Source organism: Anopheles maculipalpis, chromosome 2RL (assembly GCF_943734695.1).
Source record: "Anopheles maculipalpis chromosome 2RL, idAnoMacuDA_375_x, whole genome shotgun sequence".
Taxonomy (NCBI): domain Eukaryota; kingdom Metazoa; phylum Arthropoda; class Insecta; order Diptera; family Culicidae; genus Anopheles; species Anopheles maculipalpis.
This window is the reverse complement of record NC_064871.1, coordinates 25,140,388-25,158,633: the sequence shown is the minus strand read 5'-3', so window position 1 is coordinate 25,158,633 and position 18,246 is coordinate 25,140,388. Positions and strand designations below refer to the sequence as shown.

General features: G+C 42.6%; 5 protein-coding genes across 5 annotated transcripts in view; 3 read left to right on the top strand and 2 right to left on the bottom strand.

Annotated features, from left to right (window-relative positions):
- The window catches only part of LOC126565723 (pre-mRNA-splicing factor ISY1 homolog), an 85,622-nt gene extending 76,088 nt beyond the window's left edge, over nucleotides 1–9,534 (bottom strand). Inside the window, exons 1-3 of the mRNA XM_050222932.1 lie at nucleotides 9,500–9,534; nucleotides 8,512–8,672; nucleotides 7,800–8,434 (exon numbers count right to left, since the gene is read on the bottom strand). Coding sequence (XP_050078889.1) covers nucleotides 7,812–8,434; nucleotides 8,512–8,672; nucleotides 9,500–9,534 — 819 coding nt within the window. The 3' untranslated portion in view covers nucleotides 7,800–7,811. The remainder of the gene's footprint in view (nucleotides 1–7,799; nucleotides 8,435–8,511; nucleotides 8,673–9,499) is intronic.
- Nucleotides 1–18,246, top strand: part of LOC126558361 (fibroblast growth factor receptor-like 1) — a 232,258-nt gene that overhangs the window by 39,517 nt on the left and 174,495 nt on the right. The window lies entirely within an intron of this gene.
- On the bottom strand, nucleotides 2,379–4,890 carry LOC126559179 (ADP-ribosylation factor-like protein 8). The gene is made up of 4 exons (XM_050215297.1): nucleotides 4,730–4,890; nucleotides 3,838–3,992; nucleotides 3,604–3,765; nucleotides 2,379–2,518 (listed from the first exon to the last, which is right to left on the bottom strand). The coding sequence occupies exons 1-4, from the start codon at nucleotides 4,850–4,852 to the stop codon at nucleotides 2,398–2,400; spliced, it is 561 nt and encodes a 186-aa protein (XP_050071254.1). The 5' UTR covers nucleotides 4,853–4,890; the 3' UTR covers nucleotides 2,379–2,397.
- Nucleotides 5,779–7,550, top strand: LOC126558228 (protein phosphatase 1 regulatory subunit 21). The gene is made up of 6 exons (XM_050214196.1): nucleotides 5,779–5,960; nucleotides 6,119–6,622; nucleotides 6,689–6,978; nucleotides 7,041–7,179; nucleotides 7,249–7,356; nucleotides 7,422–7,550. The coding sequence occupies exons 1-6, from the start codon at nucleotides 5,898–5,900 to the stop codon at nucleotides 7,509–7,511; spliced, it is 1,194 nt and encodes a 397-aa protein (XP_050070153.1). The 5' UTR covers nucleotides 5,779–5,897; the 3' UTR covers nucleotides 7,512–7,550.
- LOC126557008 (nuclear hormone receptor HR96) lies at nucleotides 9,363–13,186 on the top strand. Its single transcript, XM_050212631.1, has 4 exons — nucleotides 9,363–11,647; nucleotides 12,424–12,633; nucleotides 12,695–12,907; nucleotides 12,979–13,186. The coding sequence occupies exons 1-4, from the start codon at nucleotides 9,533–9,535 to the stop codon at nucleotides 13,177–13,179; spliced, it is 2,739 nt and encodes a 912-aa protein (XP_050068588.1). The 5' UTR covers nucleotides 9,363–9,532; the 3' UTR covers nucleotides 13,180–13,186.

The window sequence follows — 18,246 nt, the reverse complement described above, 5'->3', positions numbered from 1 at the left end:
AGGTTGTAAAGACAATGACGAAGATGCAGGATATTAACCCTATATAAAAAATAATACTGAAACTCAACGTAAAATGTATGCATGTAGGTTAAACTGAACATTTACAGCACATAGAACATAAATACTTTAAGCAAAAATTTAGAAGAACAATTTTTTAACATTGAATTATAATTTTAAAACTTACTTCAAAAGAAATTCTTTACAATCTAGTTTGAACAAAAAAAAAACTTCGGACAATTGAAAACAGTAAAATCACTTTAATATCTAAACAAACCCATCTACTTTCTTAACTAAAAATTCGGATTCTGATAAATATCAACTCTTTCATCAAACCTAAAGCCCTTTTCTTCTTGGTTTGATTTATTTTGTTTTTAATATATGTTTTGCGTTATAATTGTATGCTTGTCAATATATACACTTCAACGTTCTATTGGTTGTTATTATTGGTATCAAGATAGTTACTAATTATTCCCCCCAATGTTGCACAGTGTTGATTTCTTTTTACCCCGTTTCACTCAAAACGCCCCTTTTGTTTTTTTATCGCAACCCTCGTTTTTGTTGTTCATATTTCAAATCGCTACTATCTAACGGCTTCTTCCTAAAGTTCAAATTACTCTTTGTTTTTAATTCTGCAATGGATTTCTATACGTGACGGGGAATTGTAACACTTGGCTTCATAAATCCATTAGCACGACAACTGAGGAAATCGTGTTGTTTTTTTTTTTGTGTCTTATCATTTTGGATACATAGTATAGTTCTTGGTAATATAATGTATTCTATTTGACAGTTACAAAAACTATATTTAAAAATCACAAAAGTTTGTAAACGAATTACACGAACCGAATGGACACGGACACAAATTAAAGCACGCGTTTGGAAGGATAAACATAAACACTGTTAAAACATTGTGAAAGCAATAAGAAAATAAACGTGAAACGAAAAAATATGCCTACAAATCTTAGAAGTAAATTTTATGCTATAGCAAAATATTTCCCTTTCAGGTTTTTTGTTTCTTGTTACTTGGAAGCAGACGAAAATTTTTGCAAAATTATACACACACTGTGTTTCAGCTTGCTGAACCCTGTTTTAATAATAGATAACATAAAATTAATTTTGCTCTTGCGATTATGCAGGTTATCCTTTCATTATCGCTTTTCGTTTTATCTATTATCAAATGAAACATTTTTCTCTAGCAGAAGTTCTCAAAACCCATGCATGCTTTATCACCTCACTCATTCACAATCACTCATTCACGCACTCCATTCATGCACTGCTATAGTTTCACTTCCTTGCGAAAGGTATTCTATACGGTGAACTGCTGCTAAGATGCATTAAAACGAACTTGCATACGTAGCTGCTAATTAATTCAATGTAACATTTTCAGTAACTTTCCACCTAACTTTCTCGGAACGCAGTAAGTGAAACACTTGTGTTGGAACATGTCTTGAAAATCTCGACCACGTCGTTGTTCAATCCTGCCACTGTCCTTTTACTTAATAACCTCGGTTGGCTCCAATGCAAACATGAAATCGATAAGCAACCTTGGCAAATCAGTTCGCAGCATACGAATCTACATCACAGTTCGTTGGATCGACGAACTTTGCAATGTAGTTACGTTCACTACTCGGTCAATGCGCAAAACTGCTAACGATAACAATGCTGTGTACTAAATTTGTCCCTCGCATTAACATTTGACTTTCATTATTATCGCCTCAGTTTCATTGTTATCGCGCCTTTATTGCCTAAGCGTCGGGATTTTCTCTAGTGGATTTTCATTAGCTAAGCAAAATCGCTTTCTTGTTCTTGTGGTTGTGAAGTTGATGACGGGGGGATCTACTACTCGCTAGTTTTAGGCGTCTGGCAAATGCGATCGCTACTACTGTACTTCGCATCACCATGTGATCGGTACTGATAATACAATTCTAGTGCGTCATACATCTGGACAGCGTTTTTTGGTTACTCTTAATAGCCATTACGATCAGTTGCAAGGGTCCCGCGCATGGCGTTAACACCATACTGTACGCTCCCATTTAGCAGGATATTGAAAATACAACTGCAAACGCTTACTTCACAATGTGATACAGGTCCTCGACGCGCCCACGACTCGTTGCTAATGATTGATCTTTATCCACACGTTTCACACACGCACACACGCACACTCACTCACAGACAATCCACATTTGTAATTCCTTTGTTGCTTCTGCGGCTTACTATTAGCAAATAAAGGTTGAGAGACTCAGTCGTCTCGACGGTAGAATATGAGATTTGTTGTTCTGTTGGTTTTTCTGGATTGTGCATAGGGTTTTATCGCTCTGCCACGGCCAGAAGTTTAACTCGCAGAGATAACCCAACACACCCCGCATAGGAGCTTATTTTGATTCTAGTACCATACTCAGTTTAACGACTTTGGCTCTTCGAGTGCGCAATTAGCCACTGCAAGGTGATGTCGATGTTATCCTTTTCTTTGCAAGAAATACTATAACAACAGATCTCTCTATCTTGTATGCTAGACAAATTCCTGCAATTGTTTAGAAGGTAAGTAAGGATTTGGTAGAAAGGTTTCTATAAATTCTATTGCATAAATGTTAAATGAATGAAAACAAAAATTAAATTTTGATCGTGCGTCGTATAAACTTATGAAACGACCCCATCATGCAAGGGCATGCACCTCTTCAGAATTTCGGTATGTATATACTGAAATATAAGCCAAGAAATTTCCAAAATTATTACTACTAAGGAATACTATAGATGTTCCTCATTGCACGCCAACGTCAAAATCACACGTGTTTCATATGGCATACGAAAGCGTTATTGTATCATATTTAATAAACATAGAATACCAGTTACGGCCAAATGAATGATTCACGTGAGACGCCATAAGAAAGCTAGGCTGGGCAGGCAGATCCTTGCTACCACCCTACAATCAACATTGTCTTTTTCTGGGCCTAGAAACATTAGAAGTCAGGAGCAACAGAGCTCAGATTATCTTTATAGCAGGACATCTACTACGAACCATTGATTATCCGTCCCTAGTACGTAGGGTTACTACGTGTTCTAGATACCGCGATCGGTATACAGACACCGAAAAATGTTGCACTGAGCTTGTGCTAACAAAGTGTCAGTTCGATTTTACGATATCCCAATTTAAAAGTTCTATGCGTTTATTGTAAGTCCAAGAAGTCTTTGCCATAGAATCTTCGCTAAACCATTCTAGGTGGAGGAATTGATTCAAGAAAAAAACAAATACACACAAACAAAAAAAACAATAAATGCATCAATCCATTATCAACAAATAAATCATTTTTCTAATTTGGTACAACAATCAGAAGTCTTGTGATGCCATTTCGGGCTTCCGTGACTTGATTGTACCAAATGACCGATAGATAAATAGCCCTTTGTACGAGAGGACGTTTTATAAGTGTTGAATCGTTATTTAAAACCAATTCAATGTAGTTCCTTAAACAATTGTTCAGCATATTCATAGCTGTGCACGTTTTCCATCGAAAAATCATAGTAAACAAAATTTTTAAAAAATAATGCAAACTTAAAACTGTTTAATATGATGAAACCATGACCCTGATGAAAAACGAAACCCGTACTTACATTCGATCGATTAGTCCAGTTTCCTCCAACGCACCGGGAATATCCCGCTTGTTACCAAGCACTAACACGGGAATTCCGGCCAGCTGTGGCTTATCGAGCAGCGAATGCAATTCATTGCGGGATGCTTCCATTTTGTCCAAATCCGCAGCATCAACCATATACCTAAAATACATTTAAAAAAAAAATCAGCTGTAAAGAGATAAAACTGGCCGCTTGACAACAGAGAATACATACACGATTGCATTCACTCCCCGACAGTACCGTTCCCACATGGATCGGAAACGCGGTTGACCTCCGATGTCCCACACCTTAATTGTGACGTTTCCTTTCGTTACCTTCCGCATGTTGAAGCCAACGGTCGGAATCATATCCTCGCAAAACTGTCCTGACTGGAAAGTAAACGAAAAAAAGCAGTGAAAAAACCAAGCAATTTCAGCGATATAAATATATGAACGTGAACAGAACACGTTCAGTTTGCTCTCTGATAAGCCATGTTGACGCTCTGCTGCCGCTATAAGCAACACGGCGAGTTCGACGAACGAGATAATCTAGCCACCGAAATATGTTATTCATGAAAATATGTTCGCACCCCCCACGTCTCTGCCTGGCTCTCCATCTTCCGCTTCCTTTGCTACTTTTAGTAAATACTTTCTGAAACCTCCGCACCCTACAGTTCGGTGACATTGTGGCAACTTTTGATACCGGCAGCAGAAAACAGCAACTCCGGGAGAAAAATGCGTGCACCAGCATGGAAAAATAAATCGATAATTGACTCTGACGTCCGCAGCGGCCAAAGTGTGTCATCTTTTTAGAAGGAGGGAGACCTTCATCAAGCAGCAACAGCCATCACGATCAACAATTCACGGTAGCCGCTATTCGCTGATACGGCGTTCAGGCATGGTTGCGCCGTGACTCATCTCCTTGGACACATTAAACCGCGACGATGATAACACCACCACGGGATTTGCCTTGTTATGCATCCGTGTGTGGACGTGCGTGTGTTCGTCTGCCAAGCACAAAGCGGACGCAACTTTTCGATCAACTTGACGGTAGCGCGGACAGACGCCGTGAGAGGTGGTTTGTTTCAATGATACGGATTGGAAAGTAGCCAGCCAGACACACTTACGGCGATTACGTTGACAAAGGTTGTCTTGCCGGAATACTGCAGTCCGACTAGCGTTAGCTCCATCTCCTCCTTCCAGAAGAGACTTTTGAACCAGTCCAGAATACGATTCAGCAGGGCCAACATTTTACAGCTGTTTTTATTTCTATTACACCTGTCTCACCAAACACTTGAGTGAGCAATTTCTTCAATTCACGACCTGTCCCGTTTCCTACTTTAGCGTATCCGCCCCGCCTACAATGGCACACAAGATGACAAAGATTGTTGAGCAGTGCAGCAGGCAAATTGTTTTGGATTCCGTCGAGCTACGTTGAAGGCACTTGCAGAATATGGCTGCTGCTGCTGCTGCTACTGATCCGCTCGGGGCACGAAAGTAACACGCACAAAACACGCACCCCAACACAACATACGGCAACACTTTCGCAAGGAATGCACAACACCCCGTTAGCTGCGGTGAACACTTTCTTTCCCGACCGAAAATTGCTTGAGCTGCGCCAACAAAATGCACCTTTTGGACACCAAAAAAAACTGATGTTGCTTGCTTTTGCACTATCACCTTGTCAAGCAATTCAGCGCTTACGTCAAGTGCGTGTCAGGACATGAAATGTTTCAACGTGCATATTCAGCGGCTAAATTGCGTAAAAATTAATCTGAAACAAGAAACAATGCTAAAATAAGGTTAAATGTGGTGTTGATGTTAATCAAATAATATTCAACTGCAAAATGAGAAGATTTAAGTACTTTTCATCCAAATAACAACAACTTTTAGCTAAAATCGATTCAGCAGGAAATATTTCACCACCCCGTCATCCGAGCTGTCAAAGTTGTGTACAACAAAGTTGCGTATGTGTGCGTGTGGGTGCGCGGATGATTGGAAATGTTTTTCTTGCCGTTGTCACTCTCGCTAAAAGGGAGAAAAAATATTCCATAATTTCCGTGCGATGGAAAGAAAGTTTTGCGTGTCCCTATTGTAAACCAAGCGGCTTTTCAACGATTTTCAAAGGATTAGCAATATCGCGCTTACTGTAACCATGGTTCGCTAGCTGCAAAACAGCTTTACAGTCCCTAAACTGCTTCGAAAGCCGATGCATGACGGAAACAATCTGTTGTGACACAGAAGCAGGGAAAAAATAGTTGTTCATTCCTTCTAGTGAAAGTTACTCGGTCGTAGATGGAAGCAATGGAAGCAGAAAACTCCAACAAGTACCAGAAACTAGCCACCGAATACTCAAAAGTAAGTATACGTATACGCCGACCGTGTACTGGCTAGTGGGTGCTTGTTGCCAACTTTCTGTGAGCAGGGGGCGTGTTTTGATAGTTATTATCAGCGGAACCGAGTTGGTTAAGCGACACCAATTTAATCTGATTATCGTTCCGGTCGTGTTACTACAGCTCCGTGCCCAGGCAAGCGTTCTCAAGCGAGCCGTCCTCGATGAACAGAACAAAAACTCATCCCTGCGGGAAACGTTGCGCCTGAAAGAAGCTACCCTCCGAAAGTCCGAACAGGAAGTGGACAGTTTGGGATTCCGCAACAAGCAATTGGAGCGGCGTGTTGCGGCACTGCAGGAAAATTTAGAGCACGAGCTAAAGAAGGCGTCCGGCGGGAAAACGCTGAAAACGAAATCATCCAACAACGACCTCAACGCTTCATTGCCGGGCTCGGAAGTAAGCGTGATTGCGGAGGAACTACAGCAAAAAATTCTCGAAAATGTGCAACTGTCCAACAGCGTAGAAGATAAGAGTGCGGAAGTGAAACAGTTGCAAAATCGTATCGAGGGTTTAAACCGGGAGCTGCAACAGCAGACAACCGTTGAGCAGAAGCTGCGAAAAGAGCTTGAACTGCTGACCGTGAGGAATTCGGAGCTTGAATCTAAAGTTTCCGAAGCAGCAAGCACGGTAAGTGGTTACTGCTTGTGGTGTGTGGTTCCTTTTATACGGTATTTCTAACGATTTTTGTTCCAGATCGGAAGTGAAGATGGGCTGAGCGTTACAACGGATGTGGAAAATCATTACAACCACTTTACCGCCAGCTCGAACAGTGCTTCACAGGTACAAAACAATGGCACCAATAACAACAACAACACGACGGCCGTTAGCCAAGACGATCGGATAGTGTTTCTCGAGAAGGAGCTAAACCATTGGCGGGCCCAGTACGAGCTGCTGAAAATAGAAACCTCTAGTCACATTCGAATAGCGCCAAAGGTTGAACAAAAAGAGGACATCTTCAGCCATGGAGCAGATGGCATAAATAGGTAAGTGAATATTCCAGCGTCTAACATCACAACAGTACAGTACAGTACAGATTCCGTTACAGAACACTGGAGGACAATCAGCAGCAGAATGAGGTGCAAACAAGAGAACAGAAGCTGACCGCGTGTTTTACGAAAAGTATCGAAGAACTTTTCCATGACAAATGTCGCGCAGAATCGAAACTGGCTTCACATTTCATTGAAGTAAGTACATCACGACGCGTCGAAATGCGTTTAACTGATTCTGACGAATCTCTTTCCTTGCTACCACAGTGTCAAAGACTGCAAACCCATTTGGATGTTTTAAAAAATCGTCTAAAGGAACGAGAAGAGGCCAACAGAGAAGAGGAGCGCCGTTACCGAATCATCGAAGATGAATTGGTAAGTCAAAAAAGGATTGCATCAATGTATGTGGAATTTTTACTTAAGCCTTGGTTTTATTTTAGTCCCGCACGCGACTCAACTACGAGGAACAGATCAGTGTCCTGACCGAACAAGTGATAAGCTTAAGTGATCAGTTAGCCAAGGCCAAGTAGTAGGGTCCGGTATGTAGCAACGGACAGAAGATTCCTGCTTTCCCATTTTTGTGTTGCAGCAACACACCCAAGCTCGTGTGCTCGTTGGGTTGGGTCTCTCTCAGAGATGTGAATATCATTCTATATCCTTTCCGGTGCTAGAAGGGAAACCAAGGCATATTCTCATGTGTGTGTTGTGTGCGCATTACGCAATAAGTTAGAATGTGCAACCGTGTCGAAACGTTTACTCAATGTGTAATAATAAATTCTTATAAAACGAACATCCCCATTTGTATGCCTTTTTCTTACAATACGCTACCTTTATTCATCGTCCTCTATGCCATACTTTTTCATTAGTTCTTGTTTTCGCTTTTTCAACAGTGCAGCTTCAATGTCCTTTTGGCTCGGAACGGGTACGTGCGCTGTAAAACGTGGACCAAGCAATCCCATCGGATCTTCCTTGGTTTGCTTTTCCGGATCGCGGTTAATGTACGCATCCGACCCATAAATATCCGGTTCATCGTCATCCTTTTCCGTTGACTGTTGGGTACCTTTCGCACTGTTCCACTCTTCTACCGCACGCTGAATCGCTAGCTTTTCCGCTTTTTCTTCCAACGGTAGCAGGATGCCATCATCATCATCCCGATAACCGTAGTAATCAGCATCGATGTCTTTCATCAACTCGGCACGAGTTTTCTTCGGTGGTGGCGGAGGTTCCTGTTCAAACAGCTCACGCACCCCAGGGAGATCCTTAGCCGCGCCGAAGTATTTGTATCCCCGGTTTCCGGGCACTTCACGGCCTTCTGCATCGAACATCCGCGGCCCATAACGCCGGTAGTGTGGTCCACCGAGATCGGATATTTGATTCTCCCAGTGGCGTTTCTCGCGAAGCAGCTTGTTAATTTCATCGTTCAAATCACGAATACGGAACTCACCCAAACCGGCTACAAAGAGAAACAAAGCAGGTAATTGCATTAACAACCTGTGGAATACATATGGCGTCGAACTTGTTGAAAATTACCATTTTGAATTTGTGCTACTTTTTTCGATATTTCTCGAATGATTTCTAAACGCCACTTTTCGCACTGTCCCAAATCCCGACACTCGGACGCAAGGTACGGTCGGCGTTCCTGTTTTCCTGTTTCGGTTTCTTTTGCCGCTCGCCAACGGGCTAGTGTTGTCCTGCAACAAGGAAAACATGAAGTGTTAAACGGAGCAAATACATTTTAAAGACATCCCGTAGTGCATGCAACTTACATTGCCTTTTCTGCATTCCGTGCCTGTGGGGAAGAAAATACGTAAAATTAATACAAAAAGCATTTTAAACGCTTTCGGTTTACTCACCATTTTTGATGCTGCGTGCTTGTTTAGTTTGCCGAATGAAGTATAAACAAAACATTGCTTGCCGATTGGCAGCGCAGCTGTCAGCGGCCCAGCAGTCACTGACAGTGACAGTTTGGAAACATTTTCCCGTGGGTGCAGATTTCGTACGCAATGTATTTACGTCGCTGCGTGAAGAGTAAATAAACAAGAGACGATCGATGGGACGGGGTTGTGCGACGAACAGCAGTGCACTTTCAATTGAATTAAATTCATTCATACGAATTCGCCTCAATCGAAGAGCACCCTAGCAAATTGGTCGTATAGTTCCGTGTGGCAAGACAGTTGGTGAGGTGAGTAATCCGCGACAGAGAAGCAACATTATCGACTGATGATGGTACATCGATCAGCTGATAAGTGATAACTCTGGCCACCGCTCAGTTGGGCATTGGTTCGAAGATTTGATGCTGTGGAAAGCATTCTACTCGTGATCCGATGGAACGTGCAGGACCACGGAACGGTTCCCTAACGACGACAAACACAACAGCAGCAAAAAAAACGACGACGAAAACGTACCACAGCAACGATTCAGGCGTGTCTAGCGCGAGTGGGCGAGGCAACAAGCGGAAAGATAAGCCGCGAGTGTAAGATAAACCTCGAGCCCACCTCACAGGCCGATTCCGAAATACCTGTCCGTGTAGTGTACGACAAGTGTGGTCCGCATGACGACGGCGTCGACGACGACGATTACGATGGCTAACGGTGGTACGGTGCCAGACGGTGAGTCGTTGGGTGCGAACAGTGCCATCAGCAAAATTTGTAGCGTGTGCGGGGACAAGGCACTCGGTTACAACTTTAACGCGGTCACCTGCGAAAGCTGTAAGGCCTTCTTCCGACGCAATGCCCTCTCCACCAAAGGGTTTACGTGTCCTTTCAATGAAAATTGCGACATAACCGTTGTAACGCGACGTTTCTGCCAAAAGTGTCGGCTGGAAAAGTGTTTCCGGATCGGCATGAAGAAGGAGTACATAATGTCGGAAGAGGACAAGGTGTTGAAGCGGAAGAAAATTGAACAAAATCGTGCCAAAAAGAGGCTAAGCAATGGGAGTGGGTCGGAAGCAGGGGCCGCAACGAGCGATCGGGAAGCTACACCGGGCAGGACCAATGTGCCGACCAAGATAAAGCGCGAAAAGTCACTGGAAACGTTCGATGGTGGTGACTGTTGGAACAATTCCTCGTCCTCGGAGTATGGAACGGGGGAAGTCCTGATTCAGGCGAACGGAACGGGCAGTTCGACGACGACGCTGACAACAGCCGGGACGATCCTTGAAGTTCCCTCCAATTCATCCAATCAATCGATGCTATCCAATGGCACGTCGAACGATTACAGTCGAATTACTTCACCGTCAGAACTGAGCAGTACGCCCAGCTCATCCGCGTACAACAATCCACACAGTTCTCTTTCCTCCGATGCGGAGCTTCTTTCCTCTGCCGTTGCCTCATTACAGTCGTCAAGCAATGGGACTAAACCACAGGACATGTCGCAAACGCAAACCAACGGACGTACGGGAGTAGGTGACGATCGACTACCTCCGGTAACGATCGATTCCAGTGCGGAGGATATTGTGAATCGTATCGTCAACTATCCTACTCGAGCCAGCCAAACTATCGCTTCGCTGATGAAAAGCCCCAAGGATGCAGTATTTATAATGTCCAAAATTATCAATTCCCAGTGCGATGCGCTGAAGCTGATCAGTCATTTCATTACCGCACCGGGCGATGCGTTACAGATCATCAGCAAAATTATGAACTCCCCGCTGGATGCGCTGACGGTGTTTGCTCAATTTATGAGCTCTCCTACGGATGCGCTTCAGCTGATCGGGAAGATCGTTAGCTCGCCGGCTGATGTGCTTCAGTTTATGCAGCAGCTCATGAACCAACCGGAGGATGCTCTGCAGGTAATGAACAAATTTATGAGCTCCCCGGCCGAAGCTCTGCAAATGATCAACAAAATGATGAACCATTCCGATATTGTGAAAACGATCAAAGAAGCGGCCGATACGTCCCAGAAAGATGAAGACGAACAGCAGCAACAGCAGCAGCATCATCACCAGCAAGAGCAACAACCATCACTGTTATCCGCTATGCAGCAGCCAATAGCTGAGCATCAAATTCATCAGACGGATTTACCCTTAGCCTCGTCGTGCATTGATTCTGTGGCATCCGATCAGCATCAGATGATTCGCTCCATCATGCAAGAAGCGACGATCGTTACGGATCCGGTTGGTACGATCAGTGCTGCCGCTTCACCATCGTCCACATCCAACTACGAGACTCCCTACACATCGATGCTAGACCCGTTGCTTTCGAGCACAACCACCTCGCTAGTACATTCCCACAACTACAGTCACAGCCATCACCAGCTACAAATGAGCACGGGGATCCAGCCAGCCTCGCCCAGCTGCTCGAGCGACATAGCGGATGTAGTGTTTGCGGCATCGTCCACTTTTGGCCATGATCCCCCGATCATTGTACCGCCGTCGGATGATTTAGGCATATTCCAGGACATTGAAGCAAAACCAGTGATGCCACACACGCTAGAATCGGTCCTGATGCAAGCGATAAAGCTCGAGTACGAAGGATACAACAGCAGTCCGATCGGTACGAGCTCGAGTCAGCAGTCGACCACACATCACTCGACCGTTGGTAGTAATAGCATCGAGTTAAACGATGCTGAAAGAGCCAAGCTGAACGAACTGATTGTGGCCAATAAAGCGCTGTATGCACCGGTTGATGATGATCTCGCGTCACTCATCTCGGACGACTGCCGGATAAAGGTGAGTTGGTGGTATGATGGAGGGATTGATTGATCAGTATTGAGTTATTGAACAACAACTTATTGCAGGATTGCAGGAACTTGATCCTCATATATTGCTTTGTTTTCAATAAATGTTGAGAATTGTTCAAATTTAGGATTTTATTTTCATTTTTCGTATTATTTTTAATTTTTCGGTTTCTTTAAAGCCTTAAATATGTATGCTTTCTCCTTCAGTTTCTATTGCAAACTTTTTTTTCTTTCTAAATTGCCCCCAATCGTTCGTAGTCCTTACCACCATATGGATGCCTCAAAGATTTTATTGACTCGCCTTGACTTATCACACAACAAATCATGGGCAGATTAAAGGTGGCTGCATGTACCCTGCGTATCGACCGTTGGGGTACAAGCAATACACAGTACGGAATGCCCGACAGTGGTCACTGCTGGACCACTGATAACGAAGGGCAACCGACTGATTAGCGATAATCATCGATGCAGCACACCTGTTCCAGTGGTGTACCGAAAATGTACTTGACATCGGTGGCCCTCGATTGTTGTGTATTTGTTTGGTATGATTGTTACGTGTTTGCACTTTGGGACAGACTATCTATAGATTAGCATTTTTGAGCATGAGCGTGCTGATGCGATAACAAAAAGGCTTGTGCTGTGCTGCGTAACGTGCGCGTTGCGATGGTTCAAACGGAAGTAACAGTGATGATTAGTCATCTAGGTAAACGCTATCATTGCTCACGCTCACTAATGGAAATGATTTTTGTCTATTTTATCGCAATACAGAGCAATCAAACGCAGCAAGATCCTCAGCTGCTGAAGGTGATAAACTTAACCGCCATTGCCATACGACGCTTAATCAAGATGTCCAAAAAGATCAGCGCCTTCAAGAACATGTGCCAGGAGGATCAGCTGGCACTGTTGAAGGGAGGCTGCACGGAAATGATGATCCTACGTTCCGCGATGCAGTACGATTGTGATAGAGCGACGTGGAAGGTAGGTTGTGTGCGGTATAAATCCCTTACGATTTTACAACAGTTTTGCATTGCATTTTCAGATACCGCACAGTCAGGAGGAAATGTCAAACATACGTGCCGATGTGCTCAAACTTGCCAAAGGCAATGTGTACCAGGAGCATGAACGTTTCATTCGGACCTTTGAGAAGAAATGGCGTTCGGATGAGAATATAATTTTAATCATGTGTGCCATTACGCTGTTTTCGCCCGATCGTCCAAAAACTATACACTCCGATGTGATTAAACTGGAGCAGGTAAGCAGCGTGGCATTGCCTTTTTTTATATAAAGCAAAAAAAAATATTTTTTTCTTATAAAATTTTCCAGAATTCGTACTATTATTTGTTACGTCGTTACTTGGAAAGCATCTATCCTGGTTGTGAGGCACGCTCGGTATTTCTGAAGCTGATGCAGAAAATATCGGAACTACATTTTTTGAACGACGAAATTATCAGCGTTTACCTGAATGTTAATCCATCGGAGGTGGAACCACTGTTGCGTGAAATATTTGACCTTAAGGTGCATTAAATGAGTCGTATTTCATATTTTTAGAAGAAATTTTCCCTTTCTTGGTGCATCTTGTAAGCAGTTTGCTGGACATGCACCATATTTGACACACTGGTAGCTAGCTATAGTTTGTGCAATATTTTAAATTGTTTCACGTAAAAGTGTTGTATGCTAGATAATTTACAGCAGACAAGTCGTTGTTTTTTATCAGGCATTTAGTTAGCTCAAACATTAAAGACGATTTTGTTGTGATTTCTTAATGGAGGCATTGTTAGAAAAACTATACATAGGTTATTTGATGTTACATCATCATTTCTGTACACAAGCTAGCCAGGATGCAAGCTGAATTAGTTGCAGAAGAACATTTACTGTACACAGAACAAAGTGTAAAATAACAGCTAGAAGTTCGGTATGAAGAAGCTTTAAACTAAGTTACAATATCGTAAAGAAGCATCACGTGGAGGCACATTTCGTCCTAATATAAGAATGACAGAGACAGGTAAAACTATGATGTTGAAAATATTGGCCTTATAGAATTGTGATGAGCTAACAGCTTTAGCTAAACTGAATTGTCAGAAGATTACCATTGTTTTTTATGTTTAACCTTACCACCATTATACACATTTGCATGTCCAAACTCGTTGTGAACATCACACTTTCTGATAATACGATAAATACGCTTGTTTTAAATAGGAACCCTGCATACTGCAAGTAAAACCGCGATCGACCACAAATAGTTCAAATTACGATTAGACAGATGATGAAGCATAGCTTCGTATTTTATTTCCTATGTATTGCACATTCTTAATGTGTTCGGTGTTACAGGAAACCAGGAAACATGTTAAGCTTTTGTGCTCGGTATGTTTCGTCAAATGTATTGCTACTGTATGGAATGTATTGTATTTTGCTTTTGAACAAATTGCAAACTAATAGGATGTAAATAAAATATTATAGTTCCTGTGCTTTGCAAGATCCATCGGCGTGCAGTTTATTGATTCTATCCGAAAGCTGATGAACACGATGGAGGCGCATGGTCTTTCACACTCTAGAACGCGGTATCAGGCGCCTCCATTGAGGAAACCAAATTTGTGTTCTAAAATAAATATTCAAAAACATTTTTTTTTATTTTCGTGCAAAATATTTTAGCTATTGTATTATAAAATGAATTTGAATACTCTTCGGGACATTTTATTGCTGAAGTAAAAATGTACAACTAATCTCTTATCTAACGCGTATCATTCTTACTCCTCACGATGCTAACATGCTAAGATGCTAACTATCTGCTCATTTGCGTCTACTGCGGATTATTGGTTCAGCTGCAAACGAGCACATACGCTACAATATGTATACCAATCATGTTTACTTACGCAGACATGTGAAAGTTTGGCCGGAAGCGGCTCAAGACATAAAACCCTTCTCAAAGACGACATTGTTCATAATGCGATTAAGGTTGGTAGTTTACGAAGGTCCTTTTGATGTTTGGAAATGTCATGTTTGGGAAGATGCTAGCGGGATACTTGTTGAGTAAATGAGTTTTTTGTTTATCCATTCTCTTTCTAGAACCGTATTACTGGTAAACGTGAACATTAACCACCGAATAGGGAGATGTGGCTGTAGGGGAATCGTTTTCGTTTGTCTGTTTGATTCGAAGAATGGATCGTAAAGATAAATAGAGCTTAAAGAAGAGAGAGAGTTGACTTGGAGTGGAAGAAAATTATGCGCTACATACGGTATCATCATACCTTCTGCATCATGTACGATCCACAAAAGAAACAAATATTGCATGAATTTAAAATATATATTATGATACGGCATATTTAAAAGATGTATCCCTATTATTCGAAATTCCCAACATCTGTCTCAATTTACAACAGCAGGAGCACACTTCTGCTCTCTTTCCGTAGCATCATTTTGCACTTGAATTGACTAACAATTTTTGCAATCATGCCACTCCACCGCCCGACAATGAATATCATTTATTTATACCAAAAAACAGCGCGACCTACGCGTATGCGAACGGATTAGCAGGCCTCATTTGCACCTGCTAGAGAGCTAACTGCTAACTTGCCCGCGGAAACGTTGCCAGGTACACCTTCTCTAATCAAGATTGATTACCGGCAGCAGAAAATCTTACCCAGCTGAATACAACAACTGGCGCCTTTATGCTCCACATCAACATTTTATACCATCAACAGAACATCTTTGATGGTGCTGGTATCGAGAGTGGCTTCTTTCGTTCTACCAGCAACAAACAGTGAAAGTGCTGTTGCATGGTACGAGCATTAAGCATACCCGGTCGACCGTGGGTACCGGCTGCCAAGTGCATACCGAAGTACCAGCTGTACATACAATCGCCGGTTCACACGCCGGCTGCTTTCGTGTGTGGGCGAACAACCGTACCCGTGCCCTAAAGTCAGTGAAAGAAACAACGATAAATATTGTGGGTTTTTAGAGCTGCACAGAACGAGATGAGAGGACATGAGGGAAAGGACAAGAACGCGTTCTGACTCTTTCGGCGAAATGGGAGCTACTCATGTGAAATGCAAAAATTGAGAAAATATTTTCACTTCCTACGCAACTGATATCGCGTCCCGCTCTGTTCGTACGTTGAACCCCCGAATAATGTCGAATGTGTTAGCGTGAGGAGTTGTGAAAGTATATCGTTTATCAAAGGGGGAAAAGTTAAACGCTATTGCCTCTTGAGTAACCCTTTTGTGAAGCGTTATCCTTGAGCTGCAAAACTTGGAATCGTTGATGAAGCAGCTCTCACTTTAAGCGCAAATAAAATGTGGGAAGAGAGATTTAAAATTCAACACTATTTCAAACCCTGCGTATCGTACGTCATTTGAATATGATCGTTTGTGAAGAAAGCAACCAAGGAGATGAGATGAATGTATGTAAAGAGATGTGCAATGGGTGAAGCACGCCAAATCAAATATTCATTCGAACATACCATTAAACTTTTAGCAAGGCGCTCGCGCTGTTCGCCGAATAGAATTGAGTAAAACGAGTTGAAAAATTTCTACCGATGTTTTCAAAACATGGATACTTTCGTAAAATAAATTTAAATATTCGTGCAAGCGAAATAAAATTGATTTACCCGTACAATGTGCTACAAAGTGTCTCTCTTTATGGATCTCTTTCCCTATCGTCCAGCCTCGATTAACGAACCCACTGCCAGCAGCAACTCACTGCAATTGCAAAATGTTTTCTATTTATAAAATGCATTACCATCATTTGTTTCTACGGCCGCTGTATATAATCCTCCAAATTAATGGTCCCACGAATAACAATCCGTCATAAAAGCGTCATTACAGGGTGCCATTTTGACAGGGCACCGATGGCATTTACACCCCAACGTCACGATCCCACCACACCCCTTTGGCCGGTGTTACCATGTCACTCACCTCCTTGGGGACCCGTTGCTTTTATGGAACAACATGCGCTGAGCTTTTAAAAAACACACAATCAAGCACATTATTTCCGGCATACGGGCAGGGGGCATCACAATTCGGGAACCAAGCCACCAGGCTACTAACACACTGGCGCATGGTGTGACATAAATAAAATTTCGTGACCGTCCATGTGCATCGTACAGAATGACGATGGTTTGTCTTGCTCGCTGCTTCCTGGGTCAAAACGGGGTAACGATGATAGCCCAGTCGCTGACCAAATGGGGACACTTTCGGTGCTCTGTTGTACACGAGTTTTGCGGGAGTGCAATAATTTAATGTCACATCACGTTCCTGTGACACCTAAAGCCTGGCAGTAGGAAAGACTGGTGGAAATGGGTTAATGTTTGAAAAAGAGGCACGAAGAATTGCTAAAGAAATGCTGTGAGCTTTGCTATGAGCTGCACCAGCACATTGGTCAAAGTGTAGGGCAAACTGCACGATGATCTACGTTTTAATGCGATTCTGTCCGCTGTAAGGTTTACGTGATCGATCGAGCTAGAAATATTTTTGCCTTAAATATCTTGCAACTTGTGGACTATTGCTTGTTTTGTTATACATCCGCTTCCAAGGATGATCATTTATCCTTGTACCAGGTCGAGGTAAAATATAGTGAAAGACTACAAAAATGCTCATTTTCGTTTTTGACTAATCTAGTCGTAATCAAGAGCAATTACCTAATTTTGGAAAATAAAAATTATTAGTAACATTTGAACATTTTCTGACAATACGGCACTGGACCGTCATATTCAATTGTAAATAATTTGAACATTTTCCTCCAGGCAAAGCTTGAGAGTGTTCAACATGTCATCTAGCAAGTAGTAATAAATCTCAGTTGGTAAAATTACCTTAAAACAATTTTTAGTGGCAAATGCAATAAACGAGATACTTTTTTATTCATAGAGGATGGTCAGGCCGTATTTTAATGTAATGTTTCTAAAATATGGATTCTAATATTTATTGTTTCATGTTCAATTCGAAGCGCAATTGCATTCAGTTCCTGTTTAGAGCCTTGTCATTCCTGGCTGTTTGTTCTGGCACACGTTAAAACCCACTTCCAATCCTAACCTCTACGATAGGACTCTTCCATAATACACATTTGAATGGCCACTTTCACGCTATATGCGAATTATTCGCGAAGCTACTGCTCTACCTCCATTAAACCACTCTATTAAAGAAACATTCCATTCCACGACCTGTAGAATGGAAGCCCAGGAATCAACAGGGCAGTGAAGTAGTAGCAACAGGGCAGTGCGTATTCAACCTTCAAAATTCTCGCCCTTGAGATAGTCCACAATGGCATCCGTGGCCGTCGAAGCTAAGCATCGGGTGGCATGGCATCCATCATATGCCGTACCAATGCCACCGATGCTATCCATCGCTCCGGGCACATTTGGTGCGATAAATTTTAGCCACATTCGCACTGGTGAAACTGCGAGCAATGCGGAGAGAATCGACCATGCCATGATCTTAAAACCGTGCACCGGGTACCGTTGCTGGGGATTAGCAAATGTAATTAGTTTTACGAAATATTCCAGCCCAAAGAAGCCCGTGTGGGAACGTACGGTTTTGCTTGGGGTGAACTGGCATGGTGTTTTTTGTTCGCTTCCTTTCTCTCTAGGGCTATCGTTCTGGT